At 42.7% G+C, this 27,520-nt stretch overlaps 2 protein-coding genes across 3 annotated transcripts; one reads left to right on the top strand and one right to left on the bottom strand.

Annotated features, from left to right (window-relative positions):
• The first annotated feature begins 14,923 nt into the window (after positions 1–14,923).
• Positions 14,924–20,206, top strand: nocta (nocturnin a). 2 transcript variants are annotated; one of them, XM_057043025.1, is made up of 3 exons: positions 14,924–15,543; positions 18,524–18,793; positions 18,903–20,206. In XM_057043025.1, exons 1-3 carry the CDS (start codon positions 15,327–15,329, stop codon positions 19,763–19,765), a joined length of 1,350 nt encoding a protein of 449 aa, XP_056899005.1. In that variant the 5' UTR covers positions 14,924–15,326; the 3' UTR covers positions 19,766–20,206. The 2 variants fall into 2 exon arrangements, with proteins under 2 accessions (XP_056899005.1, XP_056899006.1); XM_057043026.1 differs by lacking the exon at positions 14,924–15,543 and adding an exon at positions 15,569–17,022.
• A 660-nt stretch (positions 20,207–20,866) lies between these two features.
• elf2a (E74-like factor 2a (ets domain transcription factor)) lies at positions 20,867–27,377 on the bottom strand. The gene is given in 10 exon segments (XM_057043024.1): positions 20,867–22,006; positions 22,821–22,924; positions 22,927–23,068; positions 23,512–23,704; positions 23,944–24,027; positions 24,205–24,321; positions 24,547–24,654; positions 25,561–25,828; positions 25,956–26,039; positions 27,127–27,377. Coding segments are annotated over 9 exon segments (1,629 nt in total). The 5' UTR covers positions 26,031–26,039; positions 27,127–27,377; the 3' UTR covers positions 20,867–21,468.
• Positions 27,378–27,520: the final 143 nt, after the last annotated feature.

Below are 27,520 nucleotides of genomic sequence, written 5' to 3' on the forward strand. Positions count from 1 at the left end.
GAAGTCTCTCACTACAGAGCTTAAACAATGGCCTGTATCACTTCAAACACAAGTATAAAGAGTTTATCTTCACTAAATATAGTGAGTGAGAGTCTTCACTTGGATCTCTTTTGCTGCAGTTGTCGTTGCTATTGGTTCAATTGCTCTTATTGTCATTCATCAAGGGGTTGGACCCTATAAGGATTTACTTCTCCCTATTCCTTTTGAACATATATATTGCCTTCAAAAATGCATGTGGAACACTTTGTCTGTTCTTAATTATTATCTATCTCACAGTTTTTTAATTGTCTTTATTTGCATTTTCATGTTCAAAATAAAATTCCATCAAACAATTAATCAAACCACAGTAACACAGCTTATGTAGCAGGACTTACCACCAAGAAGGACAAGAACTAAATGTGAATACAGCTGTAAAATCAAAGTAAAGTGATTCATTCGGCCTCAGCATCACTTCTCTGTGTCAGGCCTTTCATCGGTATCTCAGGCAATCATCTCCCTCACCAGGCAACAGGGGGCACCTTCTCCCTGGGGTGCCTCGGCCAGATGCCACGTGTACGCTTGTTACCACAGGCCAGTTCCAGAGCCTGAAAGAGGCTTTTCCCTCATTTAGGATTGTCATTTCGGTTGAGGAAAGGGGAGAATGGGAGTAGGCAAACATTCAAAGATTCCTGGGTGAACCACTGCACTGAACCTTCTCCTCTTCATCAGAATCAACCCTGCTTCATCCACAAAAATGCATTCATGGGCTCTTTCCAAAGAATCCAATTTAAAATGCTCTATATATAAAAATAGCTACAGAAAGACAGACTTTTGCTGTGGAGTGGATGCATCCCTGCATGCATTAGAGGTTCGTAGTGTAGTGTTTCACTATAAACAATCAGCACTAAATGTATCCAAGAGAATGTCCACATACATACTGAAATCAGTCATTGGCCCTTTCTGAATTGCACTAACAAGGTACTCTGTGTACTTGCTTCATGCACACCCTGTTATGTTGGAGGACACAGTCAATGGCAGAAAGGCTCAACCCGTCCATTCCTTCAAAATGGAGATTGACTTCAACAATTGTTTGCTGTATTTTCATGCAGTCTAATGGCATCATTGAGAGCATCTTGCTGTTGGAAGAATAGAGGAGTCCTTCCACCCTTGTATGGCAACTCTACAAAAACAGGAATGTGCAGTTAGAAAAATCTGACATGTCTAAAATGTTCAATGATCAAAGAGAAAACAATTACCTGCTCTCTTCTGTGAATCCTCTTATTATGATGGCCACATCTCTGCTAAGAATGGGTTGTAATCTTTGTCCTGCTTCCCTCATTGTCATTCTGCAAGCAACATTGTCTATCACAGTTGCGCGGATTTGATCTGAAATTACTGTTCTTGTTCTTGCTCTTCCTCACCCTCCTCCTTGTACCCAACCTCTTTCTTGCCCTCTTCTCTCAGGTTGTTTCCACCCATTTTTGATATCAACTTTCAGCTCAGCTGCTGCCTTTGCGCTCTGAACTGGCCCGTGTTGGTTTCATCACATCATTAGCAACAAGTTTGAGCAGTTTTGAGTGGTTGTGTGTTAGCTATGACCTGTGCTCTAATGGTGTTTACCTTCTGCCAGCTGTGGCGACCATTATGCATCATGAGTGTGTGTGTAAATGAGAGCGGCAAATTGTGACTAACTGAAAATGGATTATGGTTTCAGCAAAAGAGTGAGTGATTTAATGTGTTCAGGGGACCGAGCATTTGGTTCAGAGAGTGGAGAGTCAGAAAAACTGTGGCGCTCTACACTGTCTACTCCTTCCTACAGTGCAGCTTTGTTCATTTTGGCGCTGCTGCTGCCACACACCTCGATCTATTGCTGAGACCATGTCTTGCCCCTCCCCTAGTTCCAGTTCCACCTGTTTTCTGTTTTCTGTAGCATTTTGGTGACCTGACAGAGTCAGTGCAGTTGTGGTGGAGCTGTGGTTCATCTCCGTCCACTAGGTCACCATGTGGCGTGTTTGCTGTCAAGGTGCATGTCCTCTCCTCCTGGAGTTCATGCAGGTGCAATCCCTTCTGGCTGTTGTGCCTCCATATGTTCTAAATGGACAGAAGCTGTGGAGCAATTTCTCCTCCCGGCCTGCTGTGATGCTGCCTCGGCTTTGGTTCAATGAATGGTTCAGGCTCATTGGAAGTTCTTAAAATAAAAATAAGCAAGCTTTTAAATGCATGACCTAATCTCCAGTATTTCTAGTGTCCATTATAGCCTCAGCCCCATTACTGAGGGCCTTCTATGCATTTTAGAAAATTCAAAATCCTTTAACTTAAGCTTAACTAAGCAGTGGGACTGCTTTGCCTACAACTGAGGTGCAAACTATAAAGCCACAGGTAACCAAAGTCTCTGACATTGTTAGAGCTGAGAAGGTGAAGCTGCTTGACTCAACACCCACTGACAACACACTCCAGGCCTGATTTTAAACATCCACTGTTCTTATTGTTCTCCTTCTTCAACCTGGTTTGCAGCCCAGAGATGGACAGGCTGCCAGCTGCGTCTCTGCAGGACTGAGCCAGAACTCGCTGTCATACATGACAATAGACGACACTTCAAGAAAATCTTTGGTCTTTGTGAAAATCTTTAGTCTTTGTGATGATCTCCTCACCCAGCACAGAAGGAATACAACTCTTTTCACCCGTTCATCTTTCACATTCCCATCTAGCCTTTTATCTTATTTAACAGCTCACTGCCGACAGACATCACCTACAATATCTCACACCAGTCACAATCAACTTGGGTCACAATTGGAGATTAAAGTCATCATTGCTCCGAGATCAAGACTTTATTACATAAATTTTCCTAGAACAGAATTAACAGAAACAATACAATCAAAATTAAAACACAAAATCATAATACTAATAATAAAAAATCATAATTCCAGGATATAATGAAAATAGATTAATACAATGTTCTGTTTTCATCTGCTGATCTGGGTCCAGAGCAGCTAAGACAATCATCTCACCAGACACGTTCTCCAGGACAATAAGGCCTTCAAGGACCCGTTAGGACATTTGTCAAACCATCATGTCCTGGTTCTACCTCTTGGTCACCTCCTCACTGGGGATGCTCATAACACGTCCACATAAGAGGCGCCTTAATCAAATGTCTGAACCCCCTCAACTATCTAGAATACGGACACAATCTCTAGGTGCAGCCAAATGGTGGAAGGTGTTTGGTGACCCCATGCCTTTTCCAAATGACAAGGTAGGCCCATCAAACAGTGAGCTTCAGCCTTCACAGGAGTGTTTTGCAGACAAATGTGAAGCAGCTTGGATGAAGATCAAGACGTCTGAGACCGTGGTTTTAGTCGGCAAAGGGTGGATCGCTGATTTCACTGCAGAAAAGAGGTTCTTCACAAGCAGAGAGTAGAAAAAGGTTTGCAATGTGATTACAATTTAGACAACAGACTAGAAATTGTGTGTGCGCGCGCGTGTGTGTGTGTGGTGTGTGTGTGTGTGTGTGTGTGTGGGCTTTGTTCACAAAGCCTTTATCCTCACCAGACAGGCCTCTGTGCTCAAGGACAGCCAAATGAATTCCACCTGGGAGGCAGCGACTAAAAAGCCGGGGCAGCATAGGCAGAGAGGGATGAATTAACTCAGGGTTGAAAGCAAACCAGCACACAAAGATCACAACTTTAAGAAAAGTACTCACCGATGAACAGGAACGCTTACAAATATTGGACATAGACAGATGGTAAGTGGAAAGAAGGTGATAGATGTGTGTTAAGTGTAGTTTAAAATGCTTCATTGAAATTTCTGTCCATGGAATTGAAATATTAATAATGGAGCTGGTGCACAGTTGACAATGTTGTGACAGTGGCGTTAAGGCTTTTACAACACTACCTTCCAATTGAAATAAGATTTCTTAAAGATGTGTTTGATTAAAAGATGTCACATTACTCACCAAGACAAGATGAAAAGGAAAACTTTGAGTGATTAAATAATGTTGCTACAGTTCAACTTTTAAGTTATAAATGTGTGTATTATTTTTGTAAATATATGTTTTAGAAAAACCTATGGACACAAGTTATGCCCAGTATTGCAACGGGGCTGTAGGAAAAAAGAAATGTTTGCATTTTCTGTTGCTTTGATCGTCCTTATTATTGGTGAGTGGAGATGGTGAGTGGGCAGATACATCGCTCTCAATCGCTTTATCGAATGCTCAAAAGAAGCCAGTCACTGTGTGGAAACCTATAAAATAATGCCAGGGAGATGAACAAGACGATGAGTAGGTGGAAGAACAGCAACCATGGGTAAAACGCTTTTCTGGCAATGCTTAGAGCTTCTTGTATAAAAGAGAATAAAGATCTTTGGACTGAAGCATCCTGGGTAGTGGTGGAGAATACAATAACTGCTGAAAACTGTTCAACAGAAACAAACAAGAATGAAGTGGGCAAAGAAGTGGTGTATGCTGAATTTTATCGTGTGTGTGTGTGCGTGTGTGCGCGTGTGTGTGTGTGTGTGTGTGTGTGTGTGTGTGTGTGTGTATAAAGTTTGGTGGACAAAGGTAAGAGACACAGGCTGTGTGGGCTGCAGACATCAGAGCACCAGGGGGGCCTTTAACTCCACCCACAGCTGCCTGTTTTCCTCAACGCCACCAGCTGCTAAATTGGTGTTTATTCAGTAAACAACATCCAGTTTTGATCTAAAGGAACAAATAGAACATTTACTTTAGGATGACACTTCTTAAATGTTGTGCTCTGAGTCCATTTTCCATTTTTAGGTTTTTTTATATAAACAGTTTTGCATCTCTAGATTTGAAAACAAAACAGGGATCTTGTGAACAACAGTTTTATTTAGCTACAATGGACGTGCAGGTTTGACCCAGAATCAGTAAGAAAGCAGGGATGAGACTCTCTCTCTCACTCAATTTGTTTGAAATTTGTTTTGCAAATACTCGAAGGTATTCCAAGATCAAATGAGCGCATAAAATAAGAAAATCCTGATTATAAATGTACTGAGGCACCATTATGCATTTTAAAGTGTACAGTGAGATAAATAATAAAAAAATCAGACATAAAAACTGCTGGCCTTGAAGACGTCAGACAGTTTGGGGGTACTAAGGGTTCTTAAATCTGGTTGCTCTAGTATTTTTTGAGGGGGGAGAAAGTTTAGTAAGCAGTTCGCTGGTGCAGAGGGATCCTTAAAATCTGTGGGCCCCTTTTCTGCAGCCTGGCCCTGTAGACTTCTGAGGAACATCTCACCCAGTGATTTTTGATGCGGCGTGCACCACCTTATTTAGCTGCTTCTCCTCCTCTGCAGTCACATTTCCAAACGCTGGGATGCTCTGCACAGCTGTTTCTTTAGGTCATGCAGATGTTGTCACCCAGAGCTACAGGCTGTACTTCTGTGTTCATAATATTCAAGGGTCCACGTGTTTAGTGCAAAAGTCCACAATTACTTCCTTGGTTTTACCAACATTGACTTCCAGAATGGATCCTCTGCACCAGTCTACCAGAGATGGGATTTTTCAGACCCTTGGTTATTGCCAGTGAATCCTCGACTTTATGGAACTTAAACCAATGTTTTATATCCAATAATAAACGTTCTGGCTGGGATCCTGAGCAGAGCACACCGACGGTCCTTTACTCAAGACCAGTGTGAGTTCTACAAGCCAGAAATAGCTCTTATAGCACCAAAAAAGCCTTGTGTCATGATGACATGGTGGCATGGTTTTAGCCCCGGAAGATCTGCGCTGAGGGTGCTGCAGCACTCCCTACTGGCAGGAGATGGTGCTGTTTGTTACATGTCCACATGAGCTTTTTAACCACTGAATAGATTCAAATCAGGTCAAATAAACAGCACATTATGAGTTAATGAAATAAAATCGACATTCAGTCCTGATTCCCATTCATCAAAATCCTTCTGCTTTCTTCCTTCTGCTGCTAAAGGCCTCATTTACAAGCACAGTTTCTGTAGCACGCAGCACACGTCTCACATAAACTTGGATTTTCTATTTTCAGATAGTGTCAGTGTGCGACTGAAGTCCCAGCCCATTGCTTTCCATCCCATTTAGGGTGATCACTTCATTAACAAAATGAAGCGTGGGGCACTAATGAGGCTGTGTTAACGAGGGGGATCAAATTGCCATCATGAGCTCAGTGTTTAATTAGGAAGGCATTGAGAGGAGCTGAAGGAAAAATAAAGAGGGAGAGAACAGTTCAGCAGTTTCACGTAAAACTTGACTTTTCTCAATTAATGCACGTTACCTGAAGAAAATCAAATTAGCATCAAATCCTGAATACTTGGGAATAAAGATGTTTGATCCAGGTAATTGTTATATTTTTGTTTTTATGTGGACGTTAAATTTGATTGATCATGTCAACATTAGAAATTATGGTATGGTTTACAGATTCTACTTTATCTCTGAGGTCGTGGGAGGTTTTTCTGGGGGAAGGTTTTACATGATGACCTTGCACAATGCAAATGTACTGTCTCCTCTCCTTCTCCTCTCCTCTCCTCTCCTCTCCTCTCCTCTCCTCTCCTCTCCTCTCCTCTCCTCTCTCTCCTCTCCTCTCTCTCCTCTCCTCTCCTCTCCTCTCCTCTCCTTCTCCTTCCCACATGAGCCTGGTCCTGCTCAAGGTTTCTTCCTGTTAAAGGGGAGTTTTTCCTTGCCACTGTTGCTTGTCTGGGGTTAGGCCCTGGGTTTCTTGAAAGCGCCTTGAAACAATTTTGATTGTATAAGACCCTATATAAATAAAGATTGAGATTAAAGATTAAAGAATGTTTACACTGTAAAAAGTGTCATCCACTGTAATGCAAGTAATGCTGGCCAATGAAGAGGGTTCCTTGTTCAAAAGCTTTTCTAAAAGATATTTTTAGGGCAATTACTGACTTGGAAGTAAACATCTGTTTGAAGATTTGTTTGTGATCTTAATTATTATTTTGCTTTTTAATATTTTTCACTTTGATTTGTGATGTCATAACTGTAACATAGTACTTCAGTGTAATACTAATTAATGTCTATTCGATACACAATTTTCAAGCAGATCCTATAAACTCCTGCAGAATGATAGAGTTACAAATTGGGGCTGTTTTGGGGCTGTTTTGTAAATACATATTTTGCAGGGACAAAAAAAATGCCCTCATGTAACCGATTGGTAAGAAAAGCTAAGATCAGGATGGTTTTTGCTGTATCCTCACAAATTGCGTCGCGTCGTCATTGATGCCAGCATTTGAATTCAGTTCAGCCTTATTTATATGGCATCTGTTAGGATTCTGTTCAGCTCTGGACACCTGGAAACCCAAAGTCTTATCTTTTTCTTTTTTTATTTATTTATTTATTTATTTATTTATTTATTTATTTATTTATTTATTTATTTATTTATTTATTTAGATCATGTCTTCCAAGGGTTTTCTCCCAACTAAATGTTATTCTTACTAGACAACCATATAATATCACTCCGGTTCCTCCGGGATAACCAATTCTAAATGTATGCATATGTGTCATAATTAATAGTGATTAATAGTGATTCCAGTGATGGCGATCTCCATAAATAATGAACTCTTGGGAGTAAAACTTGTTTCTTTCTGCTCTTGTATCATCCATCTTTCTTTCTTTGTTTTTCTAGCTGATTGGCTTGATAAATAGCATCCCTTGCAGCGTCTGTGGAGTGGGCTGAGATGAACATACAGAGTTCTCATCTTCTGAACACCCAAATTTTAAAGTTCATATTTCATTAAGTCCTCATTAACAGCCCCCGTATTCGTCCTTGTAAACTGCTATAATCAGTAAACCATTACCAGTGCCTAAAAATAACCAAGTTGACGTGCACATCTGCTGAGCCGGCTGGCAAAATTTTAATAAAGGTTGTGTAACTGCTGCAATAATCTGATTTAATGGGCCTCAACCACAGTCGTGTGCTGCCCCACAGCACAGTTTGCAACAAAACAAGACGCAAACCTAATAAAAGCAGAATATTTGTTACTTTTACATATGTAATTCAGAATGTGGCGTTGGCGAACAGTACATTACGTTTGAAACAATATCCATAAAGGCTCCTTTGGGAATAACCAGTCGGTGAGCCACATTTCCAGAGAAGTAACATGAGGTCGTTTTAGTGGAAACTTTTAAAGATAAAAAAAAAGCACATTAGAAGTTCTACTTTTGCCTCTAACTCCTTCAAAGGGTTTTCCAACCAGCACAGCAGCTTGTCCACCAAAGTCTAATCCATAAGTCTATAAGTTAACAAGAAAAGTAATGCAATACTAAATGTTTTTTTTTACCCGGCTCCACACCTCTCCCAAGATGAAGCTATTTTTTATTCCATCTAAGCCTGGGAGAAAATCATCCACTCACCCATCCATGTCCGTCTGGATTACTTCCTGAGCCCTGGTAACATCCAGTCCTCACTGACCTTAGCTGACCTCACCAGGTGGCAACAGCTTTGACAGCTAACGTGCACAATCAATATGTGATGTCATGATCCACCAAAAATAAACCAATATGGTGAGAAGGTCTCTGACTCACCGATCACATGATCTTACATAGCAACCAAAGAAATCTTCGGGTTTATGTTTTTAAATGTTTTCCATCCAAACCCTGGTGAATTTTAAAAACAAGTATAAACAGTTGATTTTAACTTAATGCAGGGATAGTTGCTGTTGCTCTAACTGTTTTGACTGTCTTTGTAGACGTCTTTAGCCAGAACATCACTGCGCCATTTCTATCAATATGATTATTAAAAATGTAGAAATATTGCACATGTACATGTGGCAGCATATGCAGATAGATGATCCCTCATTTGTGGCTCTCCTACACTTTTCTTCTTTTACGCTAAAAAGGTGTTTTAAGCTGACCCGGTCCAAGGGTCTAAGGGTCCAAGGGTTCAAGGGTCTAAGGGTCCAAGGGTCTAAGGGTCCAAGGGTTTAAGGGTCTAAGTGTATAAGGGTCCAAGGGTTCAAGGGTCTAAGTGTTCAAGGGTTCAAGGGTCCAAGGGTCTAAGGGTCCAACAGTCCAAGGGTTCAAGGGTCTAAGGGTCCAAGGGTCCAAGGGTTTAAGGGTCTAAGCGTATAAGGGTCTAAGGGTCCAAGGGTCCAAGGGTTCAAGGGTTCAAGGGTCTAAGGGTCCAACAGTCCAACAGTCCAAGGGTTCAAGGGTCCAAGGGTCCAAGGACGGAGGGAGTCACAAGTGTGCAGAGTGTAGTACTATGAACATGGGGCAGTTATCAAGGTGTGGATTTATCATCATCATCATCATCCCATTATAAACAGCACAAGACACAACCATACCTGTCAGCCTTAGATGCCTCAGTTACAACAATATGTGACTGTCATGGGGACAGAAATGTTCCAGAGAATAATCAGCAATAAGGACTAATAAGTTCCTGGAATACCGAGTCGCTGAACCTTCCACTGGAACTCTTTCCTTCTGTTCTGAATAATTCCACCAAATGAAACCCCTGAAAATAAGTGCTAGTTTTGATACACATTAGCAGTGTCCGACAGACCCGGGTGCTCGCTGCCTCGGAATGACCCCCCTGAGATGACTGAGGAGTACGAAATATTCCTACTTGAGTAATCACCGGTGTCTCAACTACTGTATGGAACTCCAGGAAATCAATTTCACACGTCTCCATCCCAAAAGTGCATCTCAAGGACGTACGAGTGTTCTCTGAAGGTTTCAGAAGAAGAACACGCCACTGGAGGCTCACTGATATAACGCAGAGCCGTAATGTTCAGTGACAGAAATGTTCTCATATTGTTTCTCAGAATTCCTATTAATGTAAAAAGAGAGCTTTGAGTGTATGTTGGGGGATTGGAAGGGGGGGGTCAGGCTTAAAGTGTGGGCTCCTCTCTAAGATCTTCTCTCGTCTCGTTGAAAAAGTGATTATCAACTTCCATTTTCACAAAGGACTCTCATTAAATTCCTGAAAGGGTCTCTTCCTCAATATATCTGACAGGTTGACTGTTTGATAGCTCTGCGTGGGGAAATAGAGAAAGGATGCCCCATGCAGAGATGACCGGGGGCCGTCTTTTTCCTGCAGCAATGGAAAAGCAATATATTTGTTATTTTGTTATCTTGACTTTACCTTCACCTGTGTACTTGCTTTATGACTGTGTGTGCGCTATGAATGTGTGTTCTTGCACTTTGTATTTGCTACATACTGAGTACCTAAGTACACATTCTACAAGCAAAGCGAGGACATTTTTGAAAAGTAAGGGCATTTTTCTTTGTCCTCACGAAGGACGGTTTGAGGATTAAAACAAGGTTTAAAGGTTGAGGTTAGTGTCAAAGGGTAGGTTGTGATGGTTAGTGGTAATACAGTACATTCTGTCTATGAAAGTCCTCACAAAGACGTACAAGGGTGTGTGTGTGTGTGTGTGAGAGAGAGAGAGAGAGAGAGAGAGAGAGAGATCAAACAAACATGCTTTTGACTGTGCTTGTATAATAAAATAAAATTATCAGCCTGCTTTTGAAGGCCAAACAGTACTTGAAACGTGATTCACAGGGGTAATTGAAGTGTTAAATATCATCTTAACCCTGGATGATTGCTTCCACCTTCCTCGGCATAACACACCTCGGTACCCTGACACCTACTGACAGCACGCCGCCCTCCCTGGCAAAAAACCCACGCCGGAAACTTGAGTCGAATCTTCAAAGTCAATCCATTCCGTGCGGCGATGTGCCCAGGTTTCATCCCATGGACGCCGGCAGAACGCGTGGAAGGAGATGCAGGAAATGAACAAAAAGCAGCAAAAGACAAAGAGCAATGAAAAACAAAGAGGTTTGAAGAATGGTGAGGCAAAGGAGTGGACTATTCCAGCGTGAGAGAGGATCCATGGAGGGTTGAAAGGTCACCACACCCTAAAAGGACATCACCTTGAGAGTGTGAAGGCATCATTGAATCTCCCACTGGATGTGTCACACACTCAAAGCTTCAGTGTCAGAACACAACAACCAAAGGATCCAAATCAGTATTAAACATCATGTCTAATTGAATTTGTTGACTGACTGAAGAGGTTTGCACACCGCACCTAAATAAATGACTGACTGCCATCATTTCAAAAGATCACTCAATATTTAATCTCAAAACACAACAAGGAAAGTTAATCATTGAAAAAGTGGTTGTCATTTTATCTCCGACATGTCTGCTTTCCTGTATTTTGCCGTCAGCCTTCAATATGCAATAGTTGCCAGAATTACATTTTAAGCATCTGTTCCAAGAAAGAGACGTTTATAAATATTGACTTGAGAAAAAAGAAAGGATGCGATTAACCTGCTGACAGAAGCCTGGCAGCTTTTCCACAAAACCCCACCTCAGGTCGGATGCAGACCGGCTGTAACCGACACACAACAGGTAATGCGTCGCTGCTCGGATCCATTTCTGAGGAGAACTCTCGTCACCCCCCACCCCCACCCCTGCCTGAAGCCTTTTCACTTCAACTCCATTTCGGGCTCGGCAGTGAAAGGTTAGGCGCAGACCTTCGCGCACCGGAGAAGATGGGGAGAGGCTCTATTTGAGTCGCTCTGCAGGTCAACCGCGTCATGGAGCTTCAGGCAGAGTGGGAGACGCAGGCAAGCCGCCACCTCCAGCTCTACTTTCTGCTGCTGTCTTTCACCCTCCCTGTGGCCTCTGCTTTTCCCCCCTCTCCCTCTATTTCACTTTCCATCCGCTCCCTTCAGCAGCACCTTCAGCCCATCAACACCTCCTCTTCAGAGAGAAACAGAATCGATATCGCTCAGGTCTAAACGGTGGAGGAGGCATTGATTGCTGTGCCCTGCTGACTGCCCTTTCCCTGTCTGTTTGGTAAGCTGGAGGGCAGGAAGTTTTAGTCCTTTTTTCATGTTAGGGCAGTGCTTATCTATTTTTTAACCTTAAGAAATCTACCAAACCAACCGTGCACATTTGAGAACTTGCAATGAACAAATTTAGATCATAAAGGCAAAAAGGTAAATACCAGTTTCCAGCCAGTTGTGCTCCAGATTAGAGGAAAACTTTAGAATGAAGAAGAAATTCATTTGGAGAAATTACTCAGCTGATTTTATTGCTGTTGGGGTTTTTTTTGGGTGGGTGGGGGGGGTTGCATGTTTGACTGTCCTTGATTTCTTACATGGCAACATTATGCTGTTACTTGAGACATAATTGTTCTGTTCAGTAGTTTCTGTATCTCCTTTAATGATAATTCCATTAAAACATACTCAAACATCCATCAAGCCTGTCTGCAGCCTCTCTGATCCCCTTAACATTAGTGTCTTTGTGTTATCAGTATCTGAGGGGGCCGCTGCTGCACCACTGTGCATGTTAATCATGTTGAACTTTTCCTCTTTTAATGATTTTTTTTTTTTTTTTTTTGTGACAAGACCCTAGATTATGACTGTCCCTCAAGATTATCCTTTCATCTAGAGGACACGCTGTCTGTTCCAGATTTGCTCCAGCAAATACAAAGTACCTTTTCATAGGTCATCTGGGTATGGTGTAATACTTTTATTATAGTCCTAATTAATGAACTATGGAATTGACATTTGCTGCTCCATCTCCTACAACATGTGGGAAATTGATTTGTGAAGATGAACTAAGGGGTAGAAAAGACTGTCAAAATATGATTGTGGAAAGATAAAGAAGAGATATCAGGACAGCAGCAGTGAGATAGAGGAATGTCAGCCCAGTTTGGTGGAGCTTTAGTGCCATCTTTTGTTCAGATTTATTCAGACAGCCTGTAGCTCTGTGATGAGCTACACGCTACATTGCAATTATTAATCTAAAAGAAAATAAAACACTTTACTTTGCGATTATATACAAATTAGATTAGAACTTTTCTAATCTATTTCTAAAACTTCAACTAGCCCCAAACTGATTAATGAGACTGCTAAAATAAGCCATATTAGGGAGGAAAAAAGCTTGGTCTGAACGAGAACTGACAACTATTATTGGAGCTGAAACCACGTTTGAGCAGACACACATTCATTATTTTACATTCCATTTTGCTGTTTCAGCAGAGTCGTTTCACAGATGAGGTGAAAATACATTAAATGTCGATGCAGTTCACCTGAATTTACTGTCATATCAGTGTTAGCAGCAGCTTCTAATCATCACCAGTGCAGCTTTCAGTAAAAACTCAGTATGATTATAGGTTTTATGATTGTAAGCCTTCTCTCAGCAGTCCAGTGGCCAGTACCCAGTACCCAGTGGCCAGGGTATTATGCCAGCAGGGGAGGAAGTTGAGGAAGAGGAAGTGGTTGATACCGAGAAAACATACCAGTGGCTGACAAAGACAGCACAGAGGCACTACTCATGGCCGCACAAGAACAGGCCCTGAGCACCAGAGCAACAGAGACCAGGGTCTACCATACCAGTGGGGCATGAAGGCAACAGTGGTCCCAGTAGTGATCAGGACACTAGGGGCAGTAGCACCCAACCTGAGTAGATGGCTCCAACAGATACCAGGAACCACATCAGAGATCTCTGTCCAGAAGAGTGCAGTCCTAGGAACAGCTAAGATCCTGCGCAGAACCCTCAGACTCCCAGGCCTCTGGTAGAGGACCCGAGTCTGAAGGAAGGAGGCACAGGGGGGCGAGGAAGAGATTTTTTTTTCATTGCAATATAGAAAATGTAATTTATAAATGCAAGCTAAAAAATAAATAAAAATAAAAGTAGAAAACATTTTCTCAATATCAAAAAAATATTTGACTTGACAAAACGTGGGAGGGCAATTTAATTATTTTTTTTAATTACATTTTAAAGTACAGTACAGTTTCTAAAAAAATAATTCCTGGTCACCTTTCAGTGCTATTTCCTGAATTCCTTAATTATCACAAGTTCCTTTTCATTCTTTCTTTATTTCCCCGACAAATATGTTCATGGTTTATTTAGTATTGAGGGAAATGGCAACAGTCAGTAAGCTGACTAATGCGTTTTGATAGTATGTCCACTAGATGGTGGTAGAGATATTACAAACTATAAAGCTGGTTAACGGTCCTGAAAGCAACATGTGCCGTGTTCGCCATGCATTACGCGCGCGCGCACGCACACACGCACTCATCATCATCATCACTCTTCATTTTATATTTGCTGTACTCAGACAAGCATTTTGCTAAGTTCATGAACGTGATGAAGTGAATTCATGTTTGATGCAAGAGAAGGATTTGCATCTTCAAATCTGTCAGATCTGATAATTTTGGCTAAATATCAGGCAGTAAAATAGGTGAAGGGTCATTATACCTACGGAATCCTTTAAATATCAGACAGAATTGTCTTTCGGTTTTTTATTTGTTTTCATTGCTTCGCTTGTCAAATTTGCGTGTTCAGAATGTCATTGGAAAATATTTTGTGCAAAGAACAAATTGTGAAAGAAGGGCTGTTTGTGTTGTTAAAATGATGAATAATTTACAGAATGCAAACCGTGAACCCTGACTGTGTAGCTGACAGTTGCATAATGACTTTTTGGCATACGAATGACTGCGGACAACAGAATAACTATGATAGATAAGACACAAATAATTCACAAAAATATGATTTAATGTGTATGATGGTATTTCGCAGTGCTATAAATCTATTCATTGATTGATTTTGTGAATAAATTGTCCTTTACCAGGACCATGACGTGTCTGTCCACCATGAATCACCCCTTGTGTGATTAAACAAGTTGAATGTTTTAATAATACTGGTTTGAAGCTGACCATTTTATTATTTTTAGTTATTTTGGCAATACTAACCAATAGATAATGATCGATAATGTATGTGTATGGCATTTTGTGACCCTTCCGAAAAAGTGGGCGACGTGACGTGGATTGTTTCTTTATTACTCAGGTTCCGAGAACATCCGGGGAGGGAATTGGGGGGTTTTGCGTAACATCTACGTTAAAAGTGCACTGTTATCTGATTGGCTGGTAAATGAAAAGTTACGCCCTCTTCTCGCCCCTATGCCAATAAAAGATGCGGTTTAAACGATTGGTGACGAGGGGGGAGATTCCGATGGTGGTATATTTAAAAAGTTGAAACTTTCCGACTGTTTAAAGCCAACATTGTAATTGATGTCGAGAGCATATAGTTTTTTCTCTTGATCCTTTGGTTTTCTGTAGCATATTTTTATGGTTTCGATGAAACACTACGACTTGTTTATGACAGCCCCCCCCCCCCAACCGCGGGAGTGGTATTCGCCTCTGAAGAATGATGTAATTTTGCCGGTTGCTTGCCGAAATTTAATGAACTTTCTGTCTTCGCTGAATATAAAGTGATCAAAGGATCCCCGTCTTTGATCCCTTGAGAATCAAGGAACGTTTTCGTGGTCGTGTTCACACGAGTGTCCGGATTGACAGACGGGAATATACGACTGATCACTTCTAAAAGACGAAGACGAGGATGAAGACAGCGCGTCGGTGCTCCACATTGCTCAGCCAGCTGAATACGTCTTCGAGGGGGGCACCGACAGCCTGGAAGCCGCTGCCAGTGGCAGAAGAGGCCCCAGCACCCGAAGGAAGACGACTCTGTCACAGCGGTGTTGTTGGAGCTAAAGGGGTCAAAGGGACCAGTCCACAGCCAAAGTGTTCCAGTTCCACCCATCGTGGCGGCCCGCCAGGTACCGTAACCTCCGTACCCGAACACCAGTCGCGGTTATGAGCTGTCACCTTTAGAGTTCTCTTGCTTTATAACTGTTATGTCCTCTAAAAGAATACATTTACGATCGAAACTTGAGTGAGTTAATAAGTGGAGTCATGTGTAAAGATATGCTATATTATTAACACCATATTTACATGCATACATTATGACGCTTTCTTCTGTCAAACATGACAATATAGGGCCCTAAACAAATCTGCCTTCTTCCGGTTGACACATTTTCCAACCACTGTCTAATTCTGATCGATTGCACAACTGCTGGTCATTTTATCTCTTTTCTGATTGTATTTTTGCAGCTTGTTGGTATGTTGCGTGCATGGTGTGCATAGGCGCTTGACATTACTTCTGCTAAGTAATCATGTCTATTTATTCCCTGCTAAAACTGGGGGATGTTCTTCTTCCACTTAGTCAGCAAACCATGACACGGCACACATTATCTCACATCAAGGATTAACTGTACTTACTCCAATCTACTGTTGATCGCATCAGTTTAATGTTCTTTGTGGTTGCTTAAAGTGGAATAAATAATGATTGTATGTATTTGTCAAAGGGATATCCCAAAACAATAGTTTCCTCCAGGCAAAATGGTCCATTTGATTAAAGTCTGCCTTCTGCTTGTTCCACAAGTTGAATGTTTGCATCTGTTTAGCATCAGTGATGCCAAAAGACGAGTAAATCATTTCTGAAGATATAAATTTCCCCGCTGAAGACTGAGTGTTAAGAAGTGAGTCTGATGATTTGTAACATTAGGAACGGTTTGGTGGTTGATCTTTAACTTAAAGGAGTTGGTAAACAGTTGCGTAATCATCACTAACTAACATGTCACTTATCTGGGAAGCCAGTTGGTCTGTGGTAGCCCCAGCAGAAGGGCCTGGAATTCAATCTGTGTCCAAGGAAAACCAGTCCGGCCATTATTGAACTGTAATTTTACTTTGTCCTGGTTCATCAATACTCTCGCTTTACCCCGGAGATAAACAGAAAAAGTACGACAATAGTAGGGCTACTGCATCACCTTATCCTCCCATAGAAAAGTAATTCTGTCATATTATCGGAATAATTAGCCAATCAGCAGCCAATAGAGCTGCAGCATGTGACTGAATGTTAGTAATATGAATATACAGCACTGCTTCTGTGGTTCTATTTGCACTGTAACTTGCAGAAGAGCCAAAAAGTCCCTGAGATTTATAAAGGAATGCAAGAGAAATGCATCTCTGGGCAGATTGGGACTCCATGCACGCATAGTCAATGGGAATTCTTTGTCCTTTCTGACAGTTCATTGTCAATTGTGGTGCCAGGTTAGTGAGCTCAGTGTGTGAAAGAGCATTCCTAAATGGTCAGAAAGTTGCATTTCTCATCATTTCTGCCTCAGCAGAAATCTCTCTGCTGCTATTCCATTCATTCGTGTTGAAGGACAACGGTGGAAGTGGACATTCGGAAAACAGTATGTGTGTCACTTTTTTCCCAATATAGTGCCAATATTCAGTGGTCTTCGTGGAGCCGCTAGAGGAAGTACGGCGTAGTTGGGAGGCAGCGTCGTTTGGTTTGGTTTATTACAACAAAAGAAAAAGTATTGAATTAAATTGAAATACTGGTAGTTAAACATTTGTAGCTTTTTTATACATTGTATATTTTCAGGATTATGGATTCATTATAAAAAGAGAATTAGTACGTGGTGTATACTATATTTTCTCCTTTTTTTTCTATCCTGGGCTGTTTCATTGTCTTAGTCGTCCAAAAACCTAATAGCTAAATAATGAGTTTTTATCTCTCAACCATTTTATTGTGTGTGTGTGTAGGTGTGTGTGTGTGTTTGTATAGCTGTGTAGCTGTGTATCTGCTTTTATGTAATTACCCCGCCATCGCCAGCTGCTGGTCTTATCAAACTACTTACTTAATTCTTAGGAAACATGATTGCGTGTACAGGTGAAACACACCCAGCGCACGCATGCAGGCTGCAGCCCTGCACCCTCAGACATCTACTCCTCATTCTTTGCTTCTTTGTTTTTGTCCTTATAGGGTTTTTGCCTGTGTAAGAATCTTTGGTCTCCGTGACTACAACAGCATTAAAGGGAGCTTATTGGGTGTGTAGTGTCCTTGTCCCACCCTCTTGTCCACTTGTGTTATTGTCCTCGCGTCTGAGGCAGGCTAGCTCCTTCTCCTGTCGTTCTGTTGCCCGGGGGGGGGGGGGGTGATGAGAGGTACTGGAGGATTAGTCACAGCACGAAGAGAAACTGGTTCAGTTGTACAGAAAGCGTTGGAGCAGACATGGAGGCTGTCGATAAGATGCAAATACTGCAGACCGACCTGGACCTTAAGACTGTTCCACGCGGGGATTTCCCAGAAAATGAGTTGATTTTCCATTGAACCACATAGTGCTGTTATACTGTCTGCATGTTCCTTTTTCGGTTTCTCTGTTCCCTAGAAATAATTTTAGAAATAATTTTAAACAGAGACTGTATGTTTTCACTGTGGTTTATTGCTGGATGACTTGTAGCCTGATCTTCTATTCTTGTGCTTTCAAACCACTGTGCAATGCTGATTTAGCTGATCAGCAATGTGTACCGCAGCAAATGTGCATGTGAGGAGCCACGGTGTCATAAACATGCTCGGATGCTAAATTCATGTTAAATTCTCACAATGTTGTTCTACAACATAACATAGCGTGATGGTTACATTTTTTTCCCTTTGCAGGGTGGGTTGAGGTGCAATACAGCTGCCTCCGGATGAGAGGCAGGGAAGCACCTGTACAATATAATCTGTGTGTAGAAAAATCATAGAATCTGCTCGACTTGACTGTGTGTTCAGGCCTCTGACAGCGTCTGTGTCGATGGCGGTTAGGGAAAATGGCAACGTGATATTTCCTTGCTCTTTGTCCATTTTAATGCAAGAAACTCAAGTTCCTCAGTGTGTTTATTCCAAACTTTCTTTTTTCTCCTCCTTAGTTTGTGCAATGGGTGGCACCAGCAGCACCAGCAGGTTGTTTGGAACACTGGCCCAGTCCCTCAACAGTGCCCCCTTGGGTCAAATCGACCTGGACCTGGAGCAGAACCTGACGGAGACAGACCCAGACCAGCTCCTCAGAGAATGCGAGGAGGCCTTACAGAGACGACCGGCTCGACCACACAGGGATCTGGTCTTTCCCAACGGCGCGGCACCTTGCCATAAGCACGACCCGTCTATCCGGATCATGCAGTGGAACATACTGGCACAAGGTAGCGATCAGTGTTTATACCCATCATTTTTTTGAGGACACTGGTGGCACGATTCATTGAGCTTTGGATGAGGACAACCAAAAACTTAATTATCTGAATTCCTTTGCAGCTCTTGGTGAGGGGAAGGATGGATTTATCCGATGTCCACTGGATGCTCTGAACTGGGAGGAGAGGAAGTATCTGATTCTGGAGGAGATCCTCACCTACCGCCCTGACATTCTGTGTCTACAGGAAGTGGACCACTACTATGACACATTCCAGCCAATCATGGCAAGCCTGGGTTACCACGGCACCTTCCTGGCCAAACCATGGTCTCCCTGTCTGGATGTTGAGCGGAACAACGGCCCCGATGGCTGCGCGTTGTTTTTCCGCCGCTCACGCTTTTCCCTCCAGGCCACAGCTCATCTGCGACTGTCAGCCATGATGCTGCCGACCAACCAGGTGGCTATTGTGCAGACGCTGTCCTGCCAAGCGACAGGGCAGCAGCTGTGCGTCGCCGTCACCCACCTGAAGGCCCGTAGTGGCTGGGAGAGGCTGCGGAGTGCACAGGGCGCCGATTTCCTGCAGAAGCTACAGAGCATAACATCCCAAGATGGCAGCCATTGTAAAGCTTCGCCTGGCAGTATCCCACTAATCGTATGTGGGGACTTCAATGCGGAGCCCACAGAGGACGTTTACAGGCGCTTTAGCTCCTCCCCCCTGGGCCTGAACTCGGCATACAAGCTACTGAGCTCTGACAGACAGACAGAGCCAGCCTATACCACATGGAAGATCCGCCCCTCTGGAGAGACCTGCAGCACCCTGGACTACATATGGTACACCAGCGACACTCTGAGTGTGGAGGGTTTATTAGACATTCCCACAGAGGAGCAGGTCGGCCCAGACCGCCTCCCTTCATACCACTACCCCTCTGATCACATATCGCTGCTTTGTGATATAAGTTTTAGAGAAGAGCCCCATAGGCTGATGTAGGACTGCTAGTTGGAAGCCTTTGTCTACAGGGTCTCTTGTTTTGAAACAAATACCCAAAACTAGAATACTGTATATGAGGTGGTGCAGTTAGCAGAGATGGAGCTGATGCATCACAAACCTGATTGGAGAACAAATAATAGATAATAAACATTATTTTTAACTCTGCCGGACAACAGCTTTGCGTGCTTGGTAAGATGTTTGACCCAATGTTGGCAGCTAAAGAAGAAAGTTGTTTATGTTTTCGGTTCGCATGTGAACTTTTATCAGTTAATGCCATTAAATTATTCTTTGTACTCGTATCATTTGGTGATACTCTTGTAACAATGTAGCTAAGGACGAATCCTGCTGAGTCAGTCACTAATCACCATTCGTGGTTGATATGACTACATTGTAAAGGTGGACAGTTATTATATGAAATAAAAATGAATTACTTTTAATCTTCTTTGAATTCCTGACTAATATTTATTTTACGCAGTTGCACATCATCACAGTGAACATCATCAGGCCAAAAACATGCAACAGTCAGCTGCCAGTTTTAAAAAATTTGACTGTGCAAGTATGTCTGCCATTAAAGTATCCTAATGAAAACTACATACTGTAGATTGGTTGGGCTCTCATGTTGTCATAGTTACCACGCGGTTGCAAATACTGTTTCCAGACAATAAAACCAAAAGTTGCAATTAAGATTAGGAGCCGTTACATGTGGGTAAATGTGGTGCGCTTTGTTCGTCCTCCTAAACCTGCAACGTGCAGTTTAGTGACGACACTGAAATGTTCCAACTGCAGGAGGGAAGCTGAATGATGAGTCATTATGTAATCATCATCATCATCATCATCGTGTCATATTTTGAGTCACCAGCCCACAGGAGACTTAAGCACCTCAGCGCTGCTCATCTAAATTACACCGAGATCCAGAACTATTTGGAATATTAGTCTGTTTACCTGGTTTCCTCTCGGTATAAATGTATTTTCATATGGTGTTAAACAAAAATAGCATTTAAATGATTTGAAATATTTATGTTGCCAATAAGACTGTCTAAATATCAGCACATCTGCACTTCTTGAATGTAGAAAAATAAAATAACTTCACACTGATACTGATCATATTTTGGGGTTTTTTATATAATACAGATTTCATTAAAATCTACTTCAATACACTGATAGTACAAGGGAAAAGTATATTATACTTCAGCTGTGGAACACACTATTAGTCATCCTTGACGCAGACGTCCTTTCACTCCCTTTAACAGTAAAAAAAGAAAAGTGTTGAAAATCTATCAGTGCTGTGGAGAAAACAGAAGTCTGTGACACCTTTAGACTGTAACAGACAAGGAGACAGATGAAAAAACCTCCATCTGTACTGAGACATATCAGCCAAGTATCAAAAATTATTTTTTTACATTTTCTGTTTACAACAAAGTATTGTCAGACTTTTTATATTACATTTTATTACAAAATGGGTTTTATGTCACAATCTAAGGCTGCCCATGTCTTCTGAGCTCTGTGTTTGTGTGTGTATGTGTGTGTCTGCGGGGTTGTGTGTGCATGGTTAACAGTCCCTTTAATCCTTTGAGGGTTTCCAACAACAGGCATCTGAGCCAATCACACAGCAGTTCTGTGTTGGGGAGGGATAGTTCTGCACTTCCTCAGCAGTGTCCACAGTCACTTCCTGTACCTGCCCCACAATCGCCCTCACACGGCCCTCAGGACGACGAGGGTTTTGCTGGTGCTGTAGTTGGACTGGAAAGGGGCGGGGCCACAGGCCGTGCCTCGGGCTGTGCGTTTTCAGGCTGGATGCTGGAGGGTTTGGGTTGCTGGGAGGGGGTTTTGGGAGCGGCGGCCTGGGGCTGGCTAACCTGGACAGAAAGCTGGGGCAGATGTTGAGCTACTGCTGCGGGTTTGGCCAGGATGAGTTGTGGTGTGGGGCGGCCACCAGTTAGCTGGACTGTGGGAGTGCTGGTAGCAGGTTTTGTCTGGATGAGCTGTGTAATGTGGCCTGATGAGTTGGCCTGCATGAGCGTGGCGAGCTGACTGGCTGGGATGGTGATGATGGTGATCTTCTCTCCAGCTTTTGAACTGGTCGGCAACATGGTAGGGAGAGCCTGGATGACCAGTTTGGGAGGAGCACTGGCAGACGCATTGGCTACCGTTACTGGGACTCCTGTGGTGAGGATGGAGGAGGAGTTTAACGTCACCTGACCGAGCGAGTTGGTCATCACCACTGGCATTGCCTGGACTGGCCTGGGAGGTAAAAAGAAAACAGTTCCAGTTTAAAGTGCAACTAATGTAAGCGACTTGTGTCTATCAAAATGGACTTCTTCAAACGGTGAGAAAGGACATTTAAAGAAAAGTGACACTCCTGTTGTCAGCATAAGAATTAGAGACGAGCATAAGGACTACCACCGGGAACAGAGCAGGGGGAGATGGAAATCTGCAGTCTACTAAAGACTCCATCAACGTTCTCCCAGCTATTTCCCTAAAACTATAATTAATTTTTTTTTAAAATGAGAATACACTTGCCAAAAAAATTCACCTCTACGCCTGAAATCGGCCTGGTTCCTTTTGTGCAATTTTAGATGCTCTTTCAGAAATATACTATTTTCCTGGATCCAAGGAACGTTAACATGTTTCTGGTACTCAAACAAAGAGTGCTCAAGGTTTTATTTAACATCAGAGTAGAAAACAGAATCTTGAGTCCATCCAAAATGCAGAAATACTGATTTGCTTGAACTCATGACAACAGCTGCCAAAGGTCAACAGAGCACCACTTCAAGGTCACACCTTTACCTATAAAAAGCTTAGACAAATGCCCAAAAATAAAAGAGCCAGTAACGGTATAAATAAATAAACTGTTGTTTAATTGTCAAACCAATGATGCTATTGCAATTATTTGATGTCCATTTCATGACACTCAGATTTGAAAGATCTGAACAGTCTCCTTTTTCAAGGGTCAAACGTTTGCCCTTTGTCTTCTGCGACCCCTCCAATAACTTTGCTTCCTTTCCTCCCTGCTGTAATGAGACTGTAGCGTCAGGGCTAATGCATGAGTACAGACCTGTTGGCCGCGTTGCTGGGGATGACAGTGACGAAGGTCGGCTGGGACTGGCTGACGGTGGGGGAGTTGGTGCCCAGGCCCTGCTGCTGCACCAGGTGCTGCGCGCAGACACAACGCTCTCACTGTCCTCCACCTCCTGTCCATCCTCTTCATCCTCAATAACGCGGATGTTCTTGGGCATCTCTTTGAATTGGTACGCCAGCCGCTGACCCTCGACCTTGGCAAGGATGCCACGCTGGTAGTAATATCTACACCCATGTGACAGGAGACAACCGTGTGAGACTGTGCCTCCTGAGCATCTGAAGGATCCCCTCCCCTCCAAGTCTATGCATAATAAGAAACATTATGTGACTAACTGAACTGCTGATGAATTGAATTTCTTTTTCGTTTTTGCTTGTCTGGGGTCAGGCCCTGGGATTCTGGAAAGTGCCTTGAAACAATTTTGATTGTATAAGACGCTATATAAATAAAGATTGATTTGGTTAGATTTGATTAGCATTAGCTCACATGACAAGGTCACAGTCACTGGTTATATAGAATAAACCTTTGCTGCATATTTCTGCAAACATTATATCGTGTTCTTCCACTGTGGTGCATGTCCAGTAGAGGTGGGAGGGGCGAATACTTCCACGTAGGATAGTCATAAAGGTCATTCATAAATGACTCGTTTTGTGATGTTGTGGAAACTCACCTGAGGGCTCTGCCCATAGTCTCATAGTTCATGTCAGGCTTGTTCTTGTGTTTCCCCCACAGTCTGGACACAGCTTTGGAGTCAACCAGCTTGAAAATGCCCTTGTCCCTCTGCATCCACTTGATGTACCTGGGACAGGTGTTTTTGTCCTGCAGCAGCTCCAGCAGAAACTCCCACAGGTAGGTGGTGTTGCCTGCAAAACAAAGGCAGGAAGTCCGTCAACGTTTGGCTTTGAGTGCTCTGACTTTTTAAATGTGCTGTCGTTTCTCAGCAGCAACATATCCGTATATTCCTGTTATTAGAGCTGATTCGCATTAGCGCCACCCAAAATCCCAGCACAGATTTAAATGAACCCATGATTTGCACTATCATCATATTTTTCTTTTTATATCTATTTTGTTTGCATTGCAGCTGGTATGAACTGGGCCAGACCTTTGCCTTCTCTCTGTCGCTTCTTAATACCCAGGTCCAACGATCCATTGGAAGCAGGCTGGTGCATCTTGGGCTTACGACCACCTGCAAAAATATTAGATTTATTTACACGAGAGGCACAGGTAGGTTAAGAGTTTGACCACTTCATATTTTCAGGGGCTGAGATCTGCTCCAACCAGTCTGTGAAAACGACACCCGATCATTCCCCATCGCTCTACATCAAAGCGTTTAGTGTTACAGAAGTACCACAGTGACATTAACCTCCTCTCCTCTTCTTGCCAGCAGGCTCACACTCAGACGGGATGGGAAAGCTCTCTTCTTCCACTGGTGTGCATTCTGTAGACACCTCCACCACCGTCTCCATCATCACATCCTCTGCTGAGGTACGAAAAAGGCAAATGTTTGGGTTTGGTTTCATAATCGACAATATCTTGGCCAGATAGATCACTGACACGTGGACCAAAGCCATTAAATATAGATATAGATATCTAGATAGATAGATAATGAAATACAGCTATTCCAAGTACATTAGACAGTCTATCTGGTTCAGTTTTAAAAGGAGCCATTACACATATTCCCTCTTCAGGGTACAGAAGAGCCCACCTGTGCTACGTTCATTGTGCATCGCTCCAGGAGACTCCATGTGGAGAAGTGCCTCTGCTGCTTCAAATGTTTTGTCAAAACACACCATGTCATGCTGAGACATTTCTGCTGAGAAGAGAGAAGCAAGAAATCAGCACTCCACGAAGCTGAAGACGATGAACAGCCTAAACATTGTATACGACAACAAAGGTTGACCGTGGGAGAAAAGACTAAAGTCGCATGAAAGCTACGCTACAACCTGAACTCATTTCAAATGTTAACTTCCTTGTTTGGGCTTCACAGATGCCGTCTGTTCCTCCCTTCCTGTTTCCTGTACTTGCTCACACAGCAAGGCGCCATTGCTACCAGCAGAGGGCGCTGCAGCGCGTGTGCGCGATGACAAACGGGCTCTTTTCTTGAATAGACTGCTACATCTAACAACTGGCACGGAAAACATAAATCCATTTAAAAAGAACAAATAACACCGCTAATGTACCAAATGTAAGTCAAAGCGGCAACAGCTGCAACACTGGGGTCAAATCCGTTTTCACATTCTATCACTTCAAAAGCAAAAAGAAAGTGAAACATACATAGATTGTCATTGTAAATGTTGAATAAAGCAAACATTTTAGTTTAGAAGAGAGAAATATATCTGACTGTGACAGGCTGTATCATTGTATCATCCATACTTTTGGAATTTCAGCTGTTCCACTACATTAAATCCTCCTTCTGCCTCCCTGACTGACTTGTCTGTCAGTCAGGGAGGCAGAAGGAGCGTTATTACATTATATTATCAATATTACTACTTTGAAGGAGGAAGACACATATTATACTTCACCAAACTGTCATAGTGTATCAGTTATTGCATCAGAATAAATGCTACTTAACTGATCCCTGTCTTTTAATACATGGAGCTGCATCTTTGTGCCTGAATTATTTTCTTTTTACAAAATGTGGAAAGCAAAAACCAGGATGGTTTTCCAGGTGAATACAATCACAAGCTCAGGGTGCAAAATTCAAAAGACTGCTTCTTACCAGTCTCTACCACTTCGGTCACCACCTCCTGCTCTTCAGCTACATCCTGCATCAGATACGTCTCGTCGTCATAGACCAGCACCTGTGCAGAGTAGCACTCCTCCACCTGGGCACTGGGCACCTCTTCCACAATCACTGCTGGACATCCTTCATCTTGAAGCACCACGGCCTCCTCTTCTTCAACGTCATCCCCCACAATCACTGCCTCGATTTCCTGCTGAACAACTTCTTCCTCCTGTTCCTCCTCCTCAGCAGGCTGATGCTCACACTGGACACGTTTGATAAAGAGGTACCAATCACAGCACTGATCTGAATGATTAGCATTATTGCTATAGCAGTAATGATAAGTCTCCTACACTTGAAATAAATGTCAAGTTGAAAAATGTTGTGCTTACCTGCTGGGACTCCTCAACAACGGTGACATACTCCACAAGGTTCCCTCCACCATCTGACACTACCACAGAGGTCATCACTCATTCCTTTCAAAAGAAAACGCAGCCAGTCAGTGTAGAAACTGATGCAAAAGAGGAAAGAAATGATCAAGCACTGAATTTCTTCAAGTTTGTTGTGTTTGTGTGGAGGAAAAAGGTCATGTGAAATCCCCTTAAGCACCACTCTCCTTATGACTTTATCCCAGTCTAACGCTGAGCTTATTTCTGCAGATAAAGAACACCATACTACAATAAGGGTAGTTAAATACTGGGCATTAACCTTGGGCTTTACAGCTGTGCATTCACTAAAGGGTTGCACAGGTGTGATTTAGTACCACACTCATTGGGTTTTAGATCATTTCCTACTGAAACATATCTAGCCTCTTCACACTGGTCATAAAGGGCTTAATGGTGGTGGATTTAGAACAACCATAACAGGGAAACAACTTAAACTTCCCTGATTTTGGCAAAGGAGATTCCTCCTTGAGGAAGGGCTTTTTTTGTAAAGTAATAAAAGAAACGAAGTCGCCACACTACTGCTAATAAGCACTTTTGTCGCGCCAGGAACCACTAGCACGTGTGAGATGACAAGTGCACAATCTATTCACCATCAAGGCTAATGTTTACATCCTGAGAGCGTTTGCGCATCCATATACTCGCTGCAGACGCTGGAGCTCAAAACTCCATAGCCAGTTAGCTAGCTACCGCTAGTTAGCTAATCACAATGATCATTTCAAACTGCACTTTACATCGGTATATCACCCCTGCTAAGTACTTCGGGGCATTTGTGACAAAATGAGTACAATGAACATGTCACCAGTTTACATTCTTTAAGAGAAAGCCCAGCTAAAAACTAGTCATTTAGTTAGTAGTGTCGTTAGCCTGCTAACTAGTATAGCACGTATTTTAAACGGAATTTTCAAAGTGTGCAGTAATCATGCGCAAATATCAGTACAAAGCATAATTTATCTGGTTACGTGACTAACATTACAAAAAAAGTGTTTTCACTTCTTTGCATACCTTAATATGCTTTTCCAGATGAAAACTATGCTGTGCGGCTAGCTAGGCCCTGTGTTAGCTTGTTAGCCAATTTTTAAAAAAAGGACAAAACGCACGTATAAAAATATTTACAAACCCGTCGTCCAATTTTTTTTTCCAGAGGACTATCCACGTCTTGTGTTGAAATATAAAGAGTGGTATTAAATGAGGGCCCTGACGTTGTTTTGATTACTCGCTACCCCTGTAGCTTTCCGGCGCGCCACCGCTTCGGTAAACGGATACAAGGGGTCAACGCACAGACCGCCGTGACGTCAAGAGGACGGAATGAAGGCGCCTTTCAGACACACGCGGCAACAGCGCTGCCGCCGCGCGCCAGCGCGCGCCACCGCTCCGCAATCCCACAGAGCTTTGTGTTTGAAAATGACGTTGCAAGGAGTAATTAAAACATCCAAAATTGATTGAAACATACTTAATTGTACCCGCTGTGTTATTGAATTTTACGTTTTATAGTCCCGGTATTTAGAGGAACG

The sequence above is a fragment of the Takifugu flavidus genome, chromosome 9 (genome assembly GCF_003711565.1).
Source record: "Takifugu flavidus isolate HTHZ2018 chromosome 9, ASM371156v2, whole genome shotgun sequence".
NCBI lineage: Eukaryota > Metazoa > Chordata > Actinopteri > Tetraodontiformes > Tetraodontidae > Takifugu > Takifugu flavidus.